The sequence below is a fragment of the Oryza sativa genome, chromosome 2 (assembly GCF_034140825.1).
Source record: "Oryza sativa Japonica Group chromosome 2, ASM3414082v1".
Taxonomy (NCBI): Eukaryota; Viridiplantae; Streptophyta; class Magnoliopsida; order Poales; family Poaceae; genus Oryza; species Oryza sativa.
Genome location: NC_089036.1, coordinates 7,551,862 through 7,572,184, shown reverse-complemented (window position 1 = coordinate 7,572,184; position 20,323 = coordinate 7,551,862). Strand labels below are relative to the sequence as shown.

At 38.6% G+C, this 20,323-nt stretch overlaps 1 protein-coding gene across 1 annotated transcript; it reads right to left on the bottom strand.

Annotated features, from left to right (window-relative positions):
* Window positions 1-7: 7 nt before the first annotated feature.
* LOC4328815 (uncharacterized) lies at window positions 8-4,482 on the bottom strand. Its single transcript, NM_001424221.1, has 5 exons — window positions 4,202-4,482; window positions 2,900-3,772; window positions 1,878-2,078; window positions 1,584-1,779; window positions 8-447 (listed from the first exon to the last, which is right to left on the bottom strand). The coding sequence occupies exons 1-5, from the start codon at window positions 4,346-4,348 to the stop codon at window positions 257-259; spliced, it is 1,608 nt and encodes a 535-aa protein (NP_001411150.1). The 5' UTR covers window positions 4,349-4,482; the 3' UTR covers window positions 8-256.
* Between the last annotated feature and the right edge of the window lie 15,841 nt (window positions 4,483-20,323).

Here is a 20,323-nt window from a genome sequence, read left to right as displayed (position 1 = left end):
AGGGGAATGGAAAATAGTATATATTTTTTTTCTTTTATATCTTGATGAAGCAAGAAGGGATCCAATGTACATGTATTTACATTTGGTTTTGTGGTAACCATGATGTGAAACCTTTGGCGTGTCAATGAATGGCAGACTGTACAATTGCGTAAACTGCAACCAACGAATAAGTGAAAAGATCGCAAAACCGCAATCCAATTACTTGACAGAGAGTTCCAGAATGTATTTACCAGAAGACGCAACGCATACTAGAGACCTAAAGCGATTGCTTCTCAGGATTGTCAAACAATTCTGACAGAACCTTGTAGAGCGCAGCGGCTGCGGGTGGTCTAGCCATGGATCCCATAAGGATATCGGGTGCCTTTATTGGACCACCATAAAATCGGGCATTTTCTGTGTCTCGGGTTGATACTAAGCTACCATTGAGAGCACAGCCCACAAAAGCACCTGCAACATAAGACAGATATACAGACTCAGTTGTTACATAAGACAACCCTGAATGGTCTGAATGACCAGATCTAGCCACAAGTACTTAACAGTTAGCAATGAACATTTATTTCTTGAAAAATGGTACTATCCTGCTACACTTAATTGAAAAATTCGACATCAGATATTGCACGAATGAACTAAAGTGTCACTGTAATACTACTTAGGTTTGTCACTATAACTGCATCCAGCAGTCTAGAGTGGTTCACAGTTGGCATTATTATTTTAGTCAAAAAGTTCAAATTCAAAAAGCAATTCCTCGAAAATAAATTAATATGCATATGACATGGTTTGCACTCCTATGAATATGAATTCCACAAGTGCATATATATATTAATATTACATTAAAAGACTGTCAACAAGTTAATTGTTCAGACTAGAGTCCCAAGTGTTCTCAGGGTGCCTCAACGTATAAATGTTTACCTTGTGAGAAAAAACAAGGTAAACATTATTTCTTTGTGAGAAAAAACAGTAGGAATGGCTAAGCTTACTATAATGCCTACTCATCAGTAACAAAATAAGTTCGTGATGTAAGCCAATGAAGGCCGAGAATTTGTGCACTTATCCAGTGATAAGATATACTAGGACATATTTTAGTCATTCAAAGATAAAGCTAATAATAGAAGGGTCAAATTACTAAGCTATGGGCCTTTTAAAACAGGTCCTGGTGTGTTGGTATAAAAAGTATGCAGAACTAAAATTGGGTTTAAGAGGACATTCCCAAACTTTGTAGAATTACTCGTCTGCCATTTGAAATCCAAGAGAAATAATCAACTTGCAATGGATACAAACAAAACCCTTTAAATTACCTTAATATATTGAGAAACTATGGGTCAAGGACCCCAATCCAATTCTGTTGTTTTGTTTTAAGAGATTCTAAGACAGAATTACATGTTTATTTGACTCTTTGTGTAACCATGAACTGTCCTGTTACACATATTCTCCCAACCATCACCATCACCACCAAAAGAAGTTATTCACGAATATACAGTCGTATCATATAATAAAGCATGTGTTCCATGTTGAGCGAGGTGAAAATGAACATATGAAAGAAGACGCCAAAGTGACGCATGCCATGGAGTAAATTTGAAACAAACCTTTGCTACAACTGTATGTGTAACATGCAGCATAACCACCATCACCGGCACGAAAATCAGCCTCAGCTACTCGTCCAACATGGCCAACAGAAGCACTTACACCAGCACCGACTGACAAATGTGCCTTTCCACTGAAAGTTTTAACAGCTTCTGTGTTCCTCAGCACAATAATGAAATCAGCTAGCTCACCTCCAGCCTGATGGGTAAGTCGGAAATTATCTGATTTTGTTATGATGTGCTAGTGTGATGATAAAAGAATTTGCACATAAAGGACACTAGAAAAGAAGATGTCACCTGAGCTCCATATCCAATACCACAAGTGGCGATTGCTGAAGGGGGTGACCATGAACCATCGGCTCTTCGAGCAATAACCAGCCCAGTACCAACTTTATATGCAACCATCATACCGACTTTTGCTACAGTAATTATAGCAAGGCCTTTTGCTTGTTTAAGGATAGTATAGGGGATAGCCTTTTCTGGTTTCAGTCTTCCCACCTGAATGGCACATGGAAGAAAAAAAAAATGATTGCACTGCTACTGGTTGGTCTCCTAACAACTGAACTAACTGAACAATCAGCACTTTCAGAAGCTAGAATGATGTGGAAACCCAATTTTAGTTTGTATAATACTTCGAACCAGCATTCGACAGACAAAATGATTCTCTAATTTGAATATATCACTAAAACAACTAATGTAGATATCATTTTAATTAGTTGGCAGCATTTACTGTAACTTGAATGGTCTAGAGTTATTATAATAAAGATTGGGGAATGGATGAATGTAACACAGGTATGTCTTTAAAAAATAATAGATATCATTAACAAATTATACAACAGAGGGAAGACCATAAACGTACTGAAATGTTGTGGACAACCATATGATGCCACTATAGATTACACAGGTGTAATTGTGCAAAAGCTGAGAGCAAATATCTATGCAATTCTTATCCAATCACCGGGTTAGGTTTTTCATCTATTCAACTCATACTTAAGGAAACTGAAAATTACTTTGCAAGAAATATGGAAGACCATACTCTGTTACAAGTCTTATAGATATTATTATTGTATTAGCAAGAAAGGAACATATCAATTACTTAATGAGTGATGTCCATAGTAAATCATATATAAACTGTTGAGAATTAAGACATGATAAAGCACCTTAGAATTAGGTGACAAGTCTTGATAGGCTATGACTAAAGCATAAGCACATGATTTCTCAAACAGTAAAAGAGAAGAACAAAAGAAAATGTCTAAAAAAATTACAACAGCACTGATAAACAAATTCAACAGTAAACAATTTAGGGTAAAAAGGCATACCTTACAGTAACTATTCAAAGAATTTGCAGCCTTGTAGATCTCATATTCCATTGTGTGTGCGTAAGGGAAGTTCAGCCACGACCTCAATGTACTCAGATCAGTGACATCATGAGTTGGAGGTTGTGAAGCACGACTGATCCGATTTATCAAGTAAGGTTGAATACTCTCTAGACGTACCCCGCAAACATCACAAACCCTTTGAGGTTCTGAAGTATTAAATTTCGGTGGCATCAAGCTTCTACCCTTTGAACAACCACCACAAAACACACCACCACAGAAACGACAATGATGTCGAGAGCACATTATCGGATGAAAACGCACGTTACAGAGCATGCAGGCGCTGGCAGCGCTGTCAGGTAACCATATTGTTCGTTCAGTCTCTAGGAGCTCATTCGCAATGCCAGCATTGGCATCTGCAAGTGTTTGGGCCATATCCTTCCAAGCTTCTTGGAAGAAAAACTTGGACAACATAGACATACCACGTCTCCCAAGATCATACGATGCAACTGATATTACCTTATCCTTTGCCGCAACAACCATCTCAGAAAATACATCCCACATCGTCATCTCCTTGTTCTCTTCATCTATCTCCCAGTTAAATTCGTCTTCTGGAAAGTAGTCACCATTATGACCAAAGCCCTTATGCCACTCCTCGTGATCGCGTTTGGTCATTGGCGGGACAGAAACAGGCACCCAGATGCCAGTATGTTCGTGAAGCGGGGGATCACAATGGAAGTTCATCCCTTCTTCCCTCTTTACAAGATCCTCACTCATATCAGTGTTGCAATCACTTGTAGTGGTAGTATCAGGATCGTCGACCACGCCATTTTTGGCAGGAGGGTCATCTGATTCTTCCTCGAACAGGTTGAATCCCTAAATTTGGAAAATAAAATTACAACAGAAACCAATATGGAAATTCGTTCATGTTTAAAAGAAATAATCGTAGAAAAGCCCCATAATTCCCAGCAGCCAAAGCGGCGACGGCGATGAGCAGCAGCAGCCATACAATCCTAAAAACCCAAACCTTCTTTTTCTTGCTTCTCGCTTAAGCGCTTAACCCAATCACCCATTAAAGCATTCTATTTTCCATATTCCTCCATGATTCTCACAATCACACAGCAAGCCCTAATCACCCAACCAATCGCCCAAACCACAAGCTTTAAAATCACAACGAACTCAACCAAACGAACTAAGCGTACACGCAACCAATCTTCACAGTGACGAAACCGCGTAAGGGGAGAGAGAGAGAGAGAGAGAGAGAGAGAGAGAGAGAGAGAGAGAGAGAGAGGGGGGATTGCTCACCGCAACGGCGGTCATGCCATCGCCGCCGCCGCCACCGTGGTCTTCGTCGTCGTCGTCCCACCTCATCGGCGAGTCGCAGCCGGCGGGCTGGCCGGAGCCGCCGTCCGTGGGCCGCGGCGGGTAGTAGGGTCGCTCGGCTCCCGCCATGGGGGGGCTGCCTCGGAATCCGGGCTCAGCCGAGGTGGGGGAATCGACGGCGAGGCTCTCGATCGAAAGTTGGAATCTTTGCTTCCGTTTGTGGGTACAGGTGGATGCTTTTTGGAGGCGGCGGATTGCGACGGAGTAGGAGTAGGAAGCGGAAGAGGAGATGGAGATGAGCTCCGGGGATTATCACTACTCCGTAATTAATTAACTAATAGTTGATTAGAAAGATAATTATTTCGTGCCAGAATCTCTCTGATTTTGAAAACGTTATTTCACTTTATCATTTTATTGGTGAGAGTTGAGGGTTTGACCCATCGCATCCATTTTAAATTCTTGTGAAATTTGTTGGTTGTGTGACCATGGACAAAGTCGGAAGATATAACCTATTTTTATTATTTAAAAATAATATGTTAATTATTTGGTTAAATTATCACTCAACTGTTAAATGTATATTTATAACAGTAAATTTATTGTAAAACTATCGAATTATAAGGTGAAATATTCTAAAAGTACAGTTTTAATAATAAAATTATTAGAAAACTACTGATTTTGCGTTTAATTAATTGATTAGAAAGATAATTAGGAGTATGTTAATTAGAGTAATGATGATTTGGTTTCTTGGCGTTGATGAGACGTTGGCCCTGTAAGAACTCGTCTGCATGGTTCCAAATTCCGGCCCATTATTATATATGGGCCTCATTTATGTGGGCGTGAATCGTGGCCCATTCGTGTGTGTGGGCCAAAATATTAGTCCAAATTGGAATAAGTTCATATGAGGTCCCTTAACTTGTCAATGAATCCGATTTTCTTCGTTCAACAGATACAACGGGTCACTCAACTGTCAAAACCAGTGTAGATGAGGTCCCTCGGCAGTTTTAACGACGGTTTTACCTGACGTGGCGTCTATGTGGTAAATTTGACTTGGTCTTTATCTGATGTGGCATTAACGTGGTGCTTACATGGCAATTTGATCTGGAAAAGCAATAAACTCCGTAGGACCCACATGTCAGTTTCACACATAAATTAATAAAAAATTGTGGGGCCCACGTGGGCCCCACATGTCATTCTCATCATCTCGCTTTCTTCAACTCTCTTCCCCTCTTCTTCCTCCTCTCTTCCCTCTCCTGTCCCCGAGGCGGCACGCGGCGCCCGGGCGAGGAGGGGTAGCTCACGGCGGCCGGGCGAGGAGGGAGGCGGCGCGCGACAGCTGGGCTAGGAGGAAGGCGGCGCGCGGCGGCTGGGCAAGGAGGGAGGCGGCGCACGGCGACCAGGTGAGGAGGGAGGGCTCCGACCCGGATGTGACCATCAAGGACGTCAGCGATAGCAACCGGACGAGGAGGGAGGCGGTGTGCGGTGGCCGGGCAAGGAAGGAGGTGGCGCGGCGCGGCCGAGCAAGAAGGGGCAGCGTTGTTCTGCTGGGCATCGCGGGCATAGCGGCCGACGGAGTGGAGCTACTGCGCTCATCGGCGATCTCCTCCTCTGCCTCTTCCTCCTCTGGTCACCTCCGCGCGTCCGCGGCTTGCCACCGCTCTGTTAGCAACCTCCTCCTCTGACCACCTCCGCCTGGCGTCTGCTGCCAGGATGCATCTGCTGTTGCTCCACCCGCCCCTCCGTTCCGCCCGCGGCTTGCTGTTGCCGGCGCCCGCTCCTCTTCCTCACCGTCGCTCCGCCGCGAGGATGATGGAGAGCCAAGAGGGACTTGTGGGGCCCACATGGGCCCCGCCATCTTTATTTTATTTGTAGCTGACATGTGGGCCCCACCATTTTTATATTAATTTATGTGTGAGGCTGGCATGTGGGTCCCACAAAGTTTATTATTTTCTGGATCGAATTGCCACGTTAGCACCACGTCGATGCCACATCAGATAAAGACCAAGTCAAATTTGCCACGTAGGCACCACGTCAGCCAAAACTGCCGTCAAAACCGCAGAGGGGCCTCATCTACACTGGTTTTTTCAGTTGAGGGACCCGTTGTATCTGGTTTTTCGGTTGAAGTTAAGGGAACTCAGATGAACTTATTCCGTCCAAATTCTAGGCCTAATGCGGTACGTTAATATCTTGGCCTGATTACGTGGCTGGCCAGAATGGAGGCCCATGTTGAAGTTAAGGGAACTCAGATGAACTTATTCCGTCCAAATTCTAGGCCTAATGCGGTACGTTAATATCTTGGCCTGATTACGTGGCTGGCCAGAATGGAGGCCCATCAAACAAGGACAAATCAGGCTACGGGCATGGGCCGAAATGCTGATTTCTTGGTAGTATTTTTTTTTCTTTTTTTTGTTGTTGAAACCTAGTAATGTTTTCTTCGATCTACTTCTGTTCCAACTAGTCAAAGATAACTTTTTTTTAATTACACAGTAAAACGCAGACACTTACAACGTACGTGCACTCACCTCTATGAACGCACACACGCAAATCCTACCCCTATGATGCTATCCTACCCCAATCCTGGAGATTGACAAAGTCACCACAGGCGCATCGCTGTCGATGGGTACGTCGTCTACCACTGAAAGCACAACGCCGTTAAATCCTGGAAAATTCGCTCTCATGGGGAGTCGAACTCAGGACCTCAGATGCTACTGAGACTCTTGTAACCACTATAGGTTACAGGCCCTTTCGCTAGTCAAAGATAACATTGAATGGCATAAAATAGGAGCTCTTTCTATTATTATTCATAAAACTTTTGCATGAAAGAAAAATCTAAGATTCAAATTTTGCATGGCAAAATCCCCTGTGCTACAAAGATGTATTTTCCTTAAGCATTTTTGCATTTGCATCGATCATTCGATCGGTCAACTCCCTGATTTCACTTGGGGCAAGACAATTTTATTCAAGTCCAACTGTACCGGCCAAAGTGCTAAGATTATTCAACTCCAGGCAACACGTTTGCCCCCATTTCTAGATAATTTTAGTTTTTCATTATGTGAAAAAAAAATAACCATGAAAACATGCATGTTAATTAGGGGTTGAAAAGATGAACAAATTTTGTCAAAGCTACATAACTCACTTAAATCTTATAGAAGAAAGTTCAGTACGCGCAAAGTTTCGCACCGGTCAGACAGATACGTGTACCATAGTTGTAGCTTCGGTTGGTTTCAATTGTGACTGATTAGGTCAAATTCCAGAACGTCTTGACTTGATAGTGTGCATGCACACACGATGCATGTCAAATCTTGGTATATAAGTGAACAAAAATGACCAAATTTAAGTTGACATTTTATCCACCTTTATGCGACTAAAATGCTTAACCCCTTTGAATCGTAGGAATGGAAAAACAGAGGAATAGAAAAAACATAGGATTCTGACAGAAATGCAAGTGTAAAACAGATGATTGCAAAACACATGAATGATTGTTTGATTGGACCACAGGAAAAACACAGAAATCGGATGAGAGAGATAGACTCAAAGGATTTTTCCCAAGAGGTTAGACCTCTTGCTAAGTTTTCTCCAAAATCTATATGCAATAAGCCATTCCATAGGAATTTTGTAGGATTTGGAAAACTTCAATCCTTTGAATCAAAGGGCTACATAGGAAAATTTCCTATAGAATTTCAATCCTATAAAATTCATTCATAATTCCTTTGATTCAAAGGGACCTAATTAGCCAGCTTATCCTATATACACGAAGTTGGGAATTTTACTGTTTGCCAATATTCCCAAACGGTACCGTACGTAGAAATACTACTTTGTATTCCTTCCTATTATAAATATTTGACACAATTAAGTTTGATTATTTGTATTATTTAAAAAAAGTATAAATATACAAGAATATACATACTTAAAACATCTTTAAAAATAAAATAAATCACACTAAAATATTTTATAGTTTTTTTAATAAGACGAATGGTTAAACTTCATCGCCAAAATCAATCGTTTAAATATTTATGATCAAACTAATCGACAAAATCATGTACACATAGATACGTATAGTATATCTATTCGCCTATATATATAATTCCAAAATATCGGGTCGTGTACACGGTCAATGTCTGGCCATGTACACAGCCAGACGACCTGGGGTCTTCCGGCTAGCTTCACAAGGTGGTGGGCTAGACGATCTGAGTTTGAAGCCTTACTCTTTCTAATTATTTGATATTATGTCCTTCCCTCATATTCACGTCTTTTTATGTACACAGCCAGATAATTTAGAATTGCAGATATATAGGTGAATAGATATAATGTACACTATAAGTGTCAATGTGTAACCGATAGTTTTGCTGGTTAATTTGTGCTACTGATCGAGTGATCGATCGAGCACACGCACTAGCTACTAGATCAGTTGGACACGGGCATGGCAGCGCAGTAGCCAGTAACGGCTGCGACTTGGGGTTGGGGGCCTCTCGATCGATCGGTTGCGCGCGTGCGAGTGCGACGATGTAAGCGGATCGATCCCACGCGATGCTGATAGACTCGAAGCATACGCACGTGCCAGTGTGGACGATGAACAGAAGCCAATTTAATTTGTAGCCCTTTTTATACTAGCTAGTAACGTATCCATGAATTACAACGGTCTAATTAGAGTAATTTTATTGTCCTTAAGGAGGTACTACGAGGTACCACTTACCTCCTCAAGGACGGTAAAATTGCTCGGCTAATTAAGTACCATTCGTCTTATTAAAAAATATAAAATATTTTATTGTGACTTATTTTATTTTAATTTAAAGATGTTTTAAGTATGTATATTCTCATATATTTATACAAACTTTTTAAATATTAATACAAATACTTAATTGTGTCGAATAATTATAATCGAAGGGAATACTGAATATTAATACTATCTGTGTCGCTTTAATTTGATCTCCAATGACAATGCGATCACATGTTTTACGGTTGGTGATAGGAAGCTGTGTATCAGTAAAGTCAGGGGCTTCATCGCTCTTCATCAATGTATCAATAATCAGATGGCAGTTGAGATCCAGTACATAAATCATCATGATGGAACTACATCAAAATGGACCAGCATTTTTTCAGATCTGGATACGCTTTCTGTACCTGACACACGTAATGTCTCCCTGGAGGCCCATGGAGACAGTTTTAATCTTTTTATACTGAAAGATTAAAACTGCAGTGCTTTGTTTATACTGAAAGATTAATGTCTTCCAGGGAGACAGTTTTAATCTTTTTTTGCTAGCTTGAGACTTTGATCAGTATAAACAAGCAGATACTGTTAAGCAGTTTTGTCTCTCGTTGAAAACTACGTACTGCTACTCTGTTTCTCACTTTCTCCTGTGCATACGAAAGGCAAGTGTTAAAGCTCAGATAAAACTGTCACAAAAAGCACATGAAATATTAAAGCTGCTTTGCTAAGTGTTGAACAAACTACACATGCAGTGCTTGAATTGAATTGCTTTCGTTAGCTTTGCTTTTTACGTAGCACGCGTGAAGAACCATCTGCACAACAAATTAAAGTCTACGAGCATGCAGCAGTCAAGATCGATCGATCGATCAACATAAGCTGCACGGTTAATTATCATCTCCACTATATATACTACTATATTCCAGTGAGAGAAAAAAAAAAGGCAACGGCTGTCGTTAATTTGATCTCAGTTGCAGATGCTCCAACTAAATGTGTGGAGTACTTTAACTTTGATCACATTCAGATGGTAAAAGGCAGGTTAAGCAATGTCACAATCACACTAATACTGACAACAACATGACTAGAAACTGGTGGCACCGGCACCCAGAAGCTTAGCCCTAATTAGTAGGGGGTGAAAAAGCCCATGTAAACACAAGAAATTCCCTGCCAAATGGTGAACATTCCATCAGGGAACAAAGAAAGAACAAGTCAAAAAAGGATTAGCTGAATATATCCCTGCATATTATAAGCCTTTGTGTGTGTGTGTGTGTTAGGAGGAAGAACACAAATTTACCATATGAAACGTGCATTGTGATGCATGTGTGTGACCTGTGCTGTGTTCATCTCCATTTTATCTGGAAGTTTTTGGTTGTGGTGAAAAGCCATGCAGACGATCTTTGCTAGTGCTGAGAGATGTCGGCAACACGTCATGTCTGAATTTAATCGTCTTTTGCATCGGTAGGGAAGGACCAAATGGCAGATATCTTGCTATACAATCTAGACGCTGGGGCTAGCTCATCAGTGTGCTTATTTTTCCTTTGTCCTGGAGAATTTAATATGTAGGGACTTTGATATTATTAATTGTTAACTATGATTATCATGGCACCGATTAATTAAAGAGTTGATTGCGACACTGGTTACAAAACAAAACAGATAGAAGAATCGCTCGAAAAAAATATCAGGTTCAGACCCTCCAAAAAAGAACACAGAGGCTGATACAATTTGGTCCTCCTGTATCATAATAACATACGTACTAGTGTAGTGTCATAGTATGTTAATTAGTATATATATAAATCGTAGTATTATGAATAAACAGTTTAACCATAAATTCAATTAAAAATTATTGACGTTGTCTTGCATCTAAGCTAACACTGTAGATCTGCCCACGACTCTGCAGGAGCAGTAAGCTTGGATGATGTGTGAACACTAGTAGTACTACACTTGTACTCCCTCATTCCCACGCCGTTGACTTTTTTAAACATGTTTGACCGTTCGTCTTATTCAAAAACTTTTGTGAATATTATTCAAAAACTTGAGTGGTAGTAGTATATTTAACAATGAATCAAATGATAGAAAAAGAATTAATAATTGCTTAAATTTTTAATAAGACGAACGATTAAATATGTTTAAAAAAATCAACGGCGTCAAATATTTAGGAACGGAGGGAGTACTATCCAACGGTTACATATAACGAAATTACCGGTAGCTAGCTAGCTCTAGCTCGTAGAGTGACATGAAGTTTGTTGGAGCAATGACGGATGGAGTCAACCCTGGCTGTGTCCAGACGAAGATCAGATGTAAGTGGAAAATTCAAAGAGAAGACTGATGGATGAATCAGTCAGTAAGACCGTGGTGGTTGATTAGAGCGTAATGTGCGGCACATTTTCCTCCCGGAAGAGAGGTCGATCGACCAGCCAACTGATGACCAGTGACCGGGTGTACTAACTAGTACACTACTGGCAGTAGTATACGTCGTAGTCGTAGTAGCGTTTAGTCCTCTGTTAACTTGCTACTAATCGTCAACTGTGGTTTATAATGGATTAAGTGTATATGGTCTGTCGTAGTAGGCCTGTGAGAGAGATTAATTTGGTCTAGGACGTGTATATGGTCGATTATCTTATCGTAGTGTTAAGGATATAGTAGTACTTTCATAGTGTTATACTCTGTTAATTTATTTAATTGCTAAAAAACTTCCACCAGTGTTTTTCTCCTCAAACACTACTAAAAAGTAGTTTTTTCCGCGAGGCTAAAGTGATTTTTACGTACAGATGAGTAGCCCACTTACACCAAAAGGTCCACAAAAATCGGATTATCCCATACGGCCAACGCAACCGCACACGAAAATGAGATTTCTGATACGGTCAACTATACCAACCGCATGCAAAAATAAATTCGGTGAAAAAAAATTCGAAAAACCCCGCCGTCATCGTTGCCGGAGCCACTGCCAAGGGCGGCATCGCCGGGTCCACCGCCAGCCGTCACCACCGGCCCTCGTCATGCACGCGTTGCTCCTGCTCGCCACTCGGTTAGGGGGCGAGAGGAGAAAAGGAGAGAGAGCAGAGGAGAGGAGAGGATAGGAGAGGAGGCAAAAGTTTTTTTTAGTGATGAGAGAAAAAAGAAAGAGGAGGAGAGAATATATCCGGAGAAGATGGAGGTATTTTTTTCATGTGGTCCATTTAAGAGGTCCACATGTGAAAATCTATTTTTTTTTCATATGGTCCCTTAAGAGGACTACATGAGAAAATAGACTTATTTTTGCATGTGGCTCCTTAAGTGACCCACCGGCGAAAATAGATTTTTGCACACGTGCCTCTTAAGGAGCCATATGCGAAGATGGGGGGTTCGATTTTTGTAGACACGATCTGTTATGGTCCGCGCGCAACCTATAGGGGCTCTCGTATAAAAAAATCGTTTTTTAGTAGTTAAAACTTTTAGATTTGTGATAATAATATTGGATTGCCCCAAGATTCATGTGAGAAGGGAAACAAATTGTATACCCATGCGCTAGTTGAGGGATGGGGGAGGAAGGTCGAACTCCTAATATCGAAGTACATGGTTGTTGATACCAGCCAACCAAACACAAACATGTTTTTCATAGGTCTACGATCCTCCTAAACCAGTTTTATTCATAGCTACCATTGATTCAAGTAAATTGCATTCTGTTAAAAGAAAAACATGTACTATTCATATAACATATCAAAAACTTCAACAATCTTCTTAAACCAGATTCATATGCAAATTTTATGTAATTGACTATATTTTCTTTTTAAATATTTATGCTGACAATTTTTAGGACAACAGAAAGATATCATCAATATTTTTTTCTACAAAATCACATCATTAAAAACTAACAAGTAAACTACTTTGCTCCACAGTTACCTGATTCAAAATTTTTCATTGCAATTACTATATTTGTAATACCTTTTATAATAGAGAAAATTCCTTCCATACCCCTGAAATTTTAGCCGATCCCTTCTATGCCCCTGAATTCTCTTCACTCCCTTTATACCTCTGAATTTTGATTTGGATCCCTTTCATACCCTTGCCGTCAATTGACCGTTTAATAGGTATAGAAAAGTCAGTTTTGCCCTTCAATACATGAGGAATATGTAGAAATTTGTAGACTATATTGTTGAAAGTATAGAAATTTGTTGTGTGATTATAACATTCGTAAGTTTGTTGTACATAGACATTTTAATAAATATTAAAAAGTATGTATAGAATTTTCTTTAAATGATAAGCATAGTTTTGGAAAACATTCCTAATATATAGGACAGGAAAAAAAATGTTGATCTAAGTACCATAAAAAATGCTACATATACTCTTTTAATAAGTAAATAAATATTAGTTTTTTATGTCATTATGTAAAAATAAACTTTGAAATGAATAATACCTTGTACAATAAAATCATGAATATAATAGTCTTATATAACAAAATTATACACTTCCAACAATATAGCTAGTCTACAATTTTCAGATTTCCTTCATGTGTAAGGGCAAAATGGTCATTTTCATAGGAATTAAACATTCAACTAACGGTCAACTAACGGAATGGGTATGAAAGGGATCAAAACCAAAATTCAGGGGCATACAAGGGAGTGGACAAAACTCAGGGCGTAGAAGGGATTTGCTAAACTTTTAGGGGTATAGAAGGAATTTTCTCTTTATAATAGCAGTAGAAACAATATGCATCACATATGTTATAAAATTACATAATGAAAACATTGTATTTTTAATATAAAGACAATGTAAATGAAAAAGAAGCATGCTAGCATCTGAACATCATTCATGTTATAGTTATAATTTAAGATGCTTGTTCAATTATTTTCATTATGAAAAGTTTTTGTTGGTTAGTCCTATAATTTTTTTTTTGAAAATAAACGGGAACTACAGGAAATGAACTATTCAAATAATAGAGAGTGTCTTGAAGTGGAATGAAATAGTTCAAAGGATATACGTATACATCTATTTCTAAATTTGGCATTACTTTTAGTTTATGAATCATAAATGATTATGAGAAAATATATATACTGATTAGTTGAGAAACTTATAAAAAGATCTGAATTGGTTGGCATACATTATATGATCGATTGCATGATCTGTTAAGAAATGAGACGAGAAATTCAAATAAATTTGATGCTAAGAAATGTACAATTAGGCAACATGTAAGAGCATTGAAGTCATGATGAATTGATCAGGAAAGTACAATTAAGCAACATATAAGTTAACTAAGTTGATGAAAACAAAAACATATGGAAGAACACATCAATCTAATGAAATCAAAAGGAAAGTTTTCTCTATCCTTTGGTTCTTGATTTGACATGTACTCCATCTCCTCACTCAAATTGAGCTGACAAGTATGTAAACAGCATGGGGTGGATCTACTAGGAAACGAGATCAAATCTACATCATGGGAAGTTCAGATGCAAAGAGAACACAATCAAACTTTCATTCTGCTTAGCTCATAAAACTGGGTAATAGAACGGAACAATTTTTCAACTCCTACAAGATCATATTAACTCATTTGATTTATTCATGTCTACTAGACAACATAAATTGTAACTATAAATACAGGTAATACTACATAATTTTTTTTCTTGAATATAATACAACTATAATATCATTATTCAACAATTTACAGTGCATATGTGATAAAATTGCACAATTAAAACACTGTGATTTTAATATAAGATAATGCGAATAAAAAAAATAAGCATGCTAGTTAGTAAATAGTATCTAAAAACCATTCATATTAGTGTGGGCACCCCGGTAATTATATTTTCCAATATCCAACACGAGCATCGCACATGTTTTGGATCCCACTCATCCAAATATGTGTGATGCTCGCGTTGGGCATTGGATAGTATAATACCCATCCAAATATTTGTGATGCTCGCGTTAGACATTAGATTTTATAATTCCCAGTGTCTCCATAGTTATAGTTATAATTTTAGATGTTCATTAAATATACAACAAATTTTGAATATACAGGGCAATTGTAGGAAATGAACTATTCAAAGACTAGAACATGGCTGAAGTGAAATGAAATAGTTCAAAGAATGCATATATACAAATATTTCTGAATTTTGCATTACTTTTGAGGTTATGAATTATAAATAATATAGATAAATTGTACTTATTCGTTGAAAAAGTTACCAAAAAATAATCCAAACTGGTTGACATTCATTACATGATCAATTGCATGTTTCGTTAAGAAATGAGATGAGATATTCAAATGAATTTGATGCTTAGAAAAGTACAATTAGATAACATGTAAGAGCATTGAATAAGTCATGATTAATAGCTTAGAAGAGTACAATTAGGCAACATGTAAGCTAATAAAGTTGAAGTCGAAGGAAACAATTCAAAGGATAGAGGTACATAATTATAAATCATTTCATCAGCATTTATCGGCAGCCACGAGCTGGAAAGGAAGAAATAAGGTGGAGTATGAACCTCAAACCAGACGCACATATCTTAATAAAGCGATCCAACATCAAGAATATCCATTATTTTTAGTGGTGTTTTTCTATCAAAATTGTAATAGACATCCCAAAAGCTATTGCATCTATTTTTCAAAAAAAAAAATGCTAAATGACTTTAGAAAACAAAACCGAACGACGACGACGCTCACACGGGGGAGAATTAGAATATACACACGCCAGTACCTAATATAATGCAGGGTGGAAAGTGGAAATCACCATGGAAAATTCATCGGAAGCTTTTTCCCTTGGCTCATGGCGACCTTGATTTATACATAAACAATATTTTTATGTAAAACAAATATTTTTATCTTTAAACATGAATTAAATATTTTTATATCTACATAAAAAATAAATAAGATAAATGGTCAAATGTTGATAAAAAGTTAACGACGTTATACATTAAAAAGAAGGGGAGAATATGGTAGCAGTACGTTTTAATGTAGTTACGGACAATTTTATACATAATTGTAAAATTTCTCATTTGACTAATAAAATGATTTATACATAATTATAAATCATTTCATCAACATCAGCATTTTCATTTCATTTCATCAGATAATGTTCGTTGTTGAAAATTTTGAAATTATAAGTAGACAAATGAGAAATTTAAATGAATTTGATGCTCAGAAAAGTACAATTAAACACCATGCAAGAGCATTGAATAAGGCATAATTAATTGCTTATAAAGTACAATTAGGCAACATATAAGCTAATAAAGTTTAAGTTGAAGGAAACAATTCAAAGGATAGAGGTACAGAATTATGAATCATTTCATCAGCATGATGGGATAACGTTCGTTATTATATCTAAAATTTTTGAAATTATAAGTAGTCAAATGTAGGAAACTTAATCATATTTTTGTCAAATATAGGAACTAATATAGAAAAATAATATTAAAGGAAGTGAAACCAGCAACAAAGAAATACCATGTTAGAATTTGACAATACCATATTTTCTCAAATTTGACAATACCATAGGAACAAAGAAATAATATTTTCTCAAATTTTTGAAATTATAAGTAGTCAAATGTAGGAAACTTAATCATACTTTTGTCAAATATAGGAACTAATATAGAAAAATACCATGTAGGAAACTTAATCATATTTTCTCAAATTTTAGCTCATAACATCAATAATTTGAGAAAATTCCTAACGGAATTATATAAAATTCTTCAAATTGATTGTATCAACATATCAATGATCTAGTAAAATTCTGGAAAAGAATAAAGATAACTAAAAATGACAATATGCATATCTCATACAATAGATAAAAAATATTAACAAAGTTCCATTGCAAAATTAATGGAATTTTAAATAGTTTTATGACATTGCAAAAATCTTTCGGTTATACCGGTATACAACTATTCTGAATATGTAAAAGTCTTTCTGAATACCGATATACAACTGTTCCTAAATTTGCATTACTTTTCGGTTAATGAATTACTATTGATTAAAAAAATATCACATGCCATAGAGCAATACCAAAAAGAAAAAGAAAAGGAAAATTTGTAAGCACGTTTAAGGGGCCTCCTATCAAGTGCACGTGAGCTAGGAGGGGAAGTCGTGCACACTTCCTCTCCCTCTGCATGAGTGCACGCCCCCTATCTCACCCCATTTCCCCCCTCTCATGCACTCCCCTCCCCTCACTTCCCCTCTCCACTCAACGCACGTGAGCGGAGCGGGCGACAGCCTCACGGTGAGCTTCTTCCTCCTCACTCTAGTGATTTGCTATGACGGAGAAGAGGGGTTGCAGTTGAGCGACAATGATGCGAGCGAAGGGGCGACAATGATAGCTCCATATTCCTTCCTCTGGTAACAGGTTAGCTCCACCGCCACCCCCACCGTGCCGCCGCCCCAGCCTTGCTGGCACCGAAAGGGCGGAACGTGCCGCCCTGCCCGGCCGGCCTCCTCACCCTCCCCTTCCCCTTCGCCTCACTTTATCCCTGCTACCATCACCAGCCCATTGTCCACTGCAAACCCGGCGCCTCCAGCAGTGCCATCGCCACCTTGCCTTCTGGCCTTGTCCGCTACTCACTGTTGGTCTGTTTCCTCCTAGGCCATCCCTCTAAATCCTCCCCACACTTCCTCCTCCCAGCACCACCCTCCCTTCCCCCAGCCCGAAACCCTAACCTTAACCTTAGTTTGTCGCCATGCAGTCGAAAACTGCGCGCAACTTAATTCTCTCCCTGGTACGTGTGCCCTAATTAGGATCCCTGCATTTTTATTCCCTACCATCAGTTGGAAGGAAAGAAGAGAAAATAGAAAAAGAAAAACTGTAAGCACGCCGCATTGACGTGCTTTTGTTGCGCTCGGCCACGTACGGATCACACATTCACACTACATGCGTAAAGACTACCCTCGATCTCTCCTAACACATGCGCCGTAGTATATTTGGTCTATCTATATAGCTTAGATACAAAGCATGACTCGAATATTTGGTCGTCTAACCACATATATGAATGTTCAAACAAAAAAAAATACCACATATATGCATGGGTTGATATGTATGTATATATAGTATATCGTTGTGTTCGTGTTCACTCCAGGTCAACCAATGCTACTACCAGGTCGTGTACGGCACGTCCAAACGTGTGCATGATCTCACTTACACGTAATTAAGCATGAAGAACTGATGAATCCGCAGCAAGCTAGCTAGTCATATGCATCTATTGATTGCATGTGTCAGATCCAGGGTTTTCCAAACCGCCGGGGCCAGGGTTACCGCGCCCCGACGGTAAGCACGGTTACCGCGCGGTAACCCGTGAAAAACCGTACGAAACTGTGCAAAATTTATCAAAAATTTAAATTATTTTTAAATTTATTTGAATTTGAGGAGGTTACCGTGGTTTTTCTATTACCGTACCCCGCGATAAGGCCAGTAACCACACAGTATATATAGTTTGCATATACGTGGTTAATTCCTTCGTCAAAAAAATAATTTTATATGAGAAAAATGATGTTTTGTCTAAGATGGGGAGGGAGTATAAATTAATACATGCAAATTAATTAGTCGGTCCTACGTCGATCTTTTTCCTTGATCAGTCAAAACATCTGAAGAAGTATGCTGCGCTAGCTAGTAGTATATACTATATACGTACTATATAGTTCTCCAGGTTTGGCTACCTTAATATCCACGTACGTCGTACGTTAATTAGGTCTCGTTAATTAGCTAGCTAGTGGAGTGCTAATAATCATAATTCATTCAGTGACCGGCATGATCAGCCTTGTTTATTGTTGCGTGTTAATTAGGAAAACTTATGAAAATTGATGGCTTACGTACATCACATCGCTACATGCATGGTCGGAAGGATGTGTGATACAGTAGCCGATTCACCAGTAAACTAGTTTCTTTAATAGATAATGGACACAAATAACTGAAATTAATTTAATGGGAGCATGGAGGGTATTTGGAAACCAATATCCATATCTAATTTTACTCATCCTCATCTAATCATAGTCGACGGCTAATGTTGTCTTCGTCTTTGAATATAAATTCAGTGAGATAGCCTTGGAGGTAGCGTTATATCCCTCTTGTTTTTTTTTTCCGGATTGGGCATGTCTTTTGTTTTGGCATGTCTAGATCTATCTAGACGTGTTGCATGTTCTCCTTCCTTCTAGGGATCTTGTATTTATGCCCTCGAATATCCCCTTCTTCAAATAGAACTATGGAAAATAGAATTAGGGAGAAGTAAAACTCTGTTTCTCCTTCCTTATTCGAAATACCTTCTGTAATAAAGCATGATTTTGTATAAGACTTGGTATATGGTGGGCTCCATCGAGCCTAAACCAAGACTATTGAGTATGCCTTATCTATAACACTAGCAATTACTCATACCTAAATTAAGTGGGTATTACCCAATGGGTATGGGTACACCAATGGATAAGAGAAGAGACATATGTGGGTCTTAATGTAGAAATTGACCAAAATTTGTACAAAATTGCTCTTTCAGAAATCATCCCTCCAAATTAAAGTCAAATTTGATAAGATTTTGTAATGTGAATGAGAGTTTAAAAATTTTAGGTGCAAGTTTTACGCATAGAAAATGGGTATGTACAAAGTGGGTAAAATAGGTAATACACTCCACAAATCCAAATTTTAAATGGGTAAATTTGTTTACCTATACCCTACATAAATAATGTGGGTATGGATATCGGATGGGTAATGAATACCGAGTGGCAGGCCTAGATCCACATGCCTATAGTTTGCTATATAACAAATACGACATTCTAATACAATCGGTCTATTACTTACAAGTATCTCAAATGCAGCCTATGATATATGCACGCGTGAATATACGGGCTACCTTCTTAGTTTATATTTATGATCAATCTTGTGCCTCCGGAATTGTAATCACTTTATTTAATTAATAATATCACCATTTTTTTGGAGAAAAAAACAAATTTAAAATTTGGCCATGACTAGTCATGTTCCTTGATCTTCACATGTGGACCGCCATCATCAACCCCCCCCCCCCCCACCACCCCCCACCCACACATTTTGCAGGCGGATTTCTGCTAAAAGAAAATATCTTCGCTTGAAAAAACATAAGCACCTCATCCGTGAAAATCGCTTTTTCAGCAGTGAGTAAGTGAAACCAAACCAACAATAGGGATAATGCTGTGCACCGGGCGACCGGGCGGGGGGAGGAAAAATCAGGCGCTCCCCCCGCCCCCCGCGTGCGCGTGCATGTCTGCACTCCCCTGGCCCACCACGTGTCCACACACAAACAACTCTATTGCAACAAAAAAACCCACATATTTTGGAACCCCTCTATTAAGGAAATTCGGTTTATTTTTTTTTCCATAAAAAATGTTTCACCTAGTGTACTCACAATGTTTCACTATATATAGATCTAATATTGCAGTGAACTGAAATATTCCATTGCAACAAAAAAAACCACATATTTTGGAAACCTCC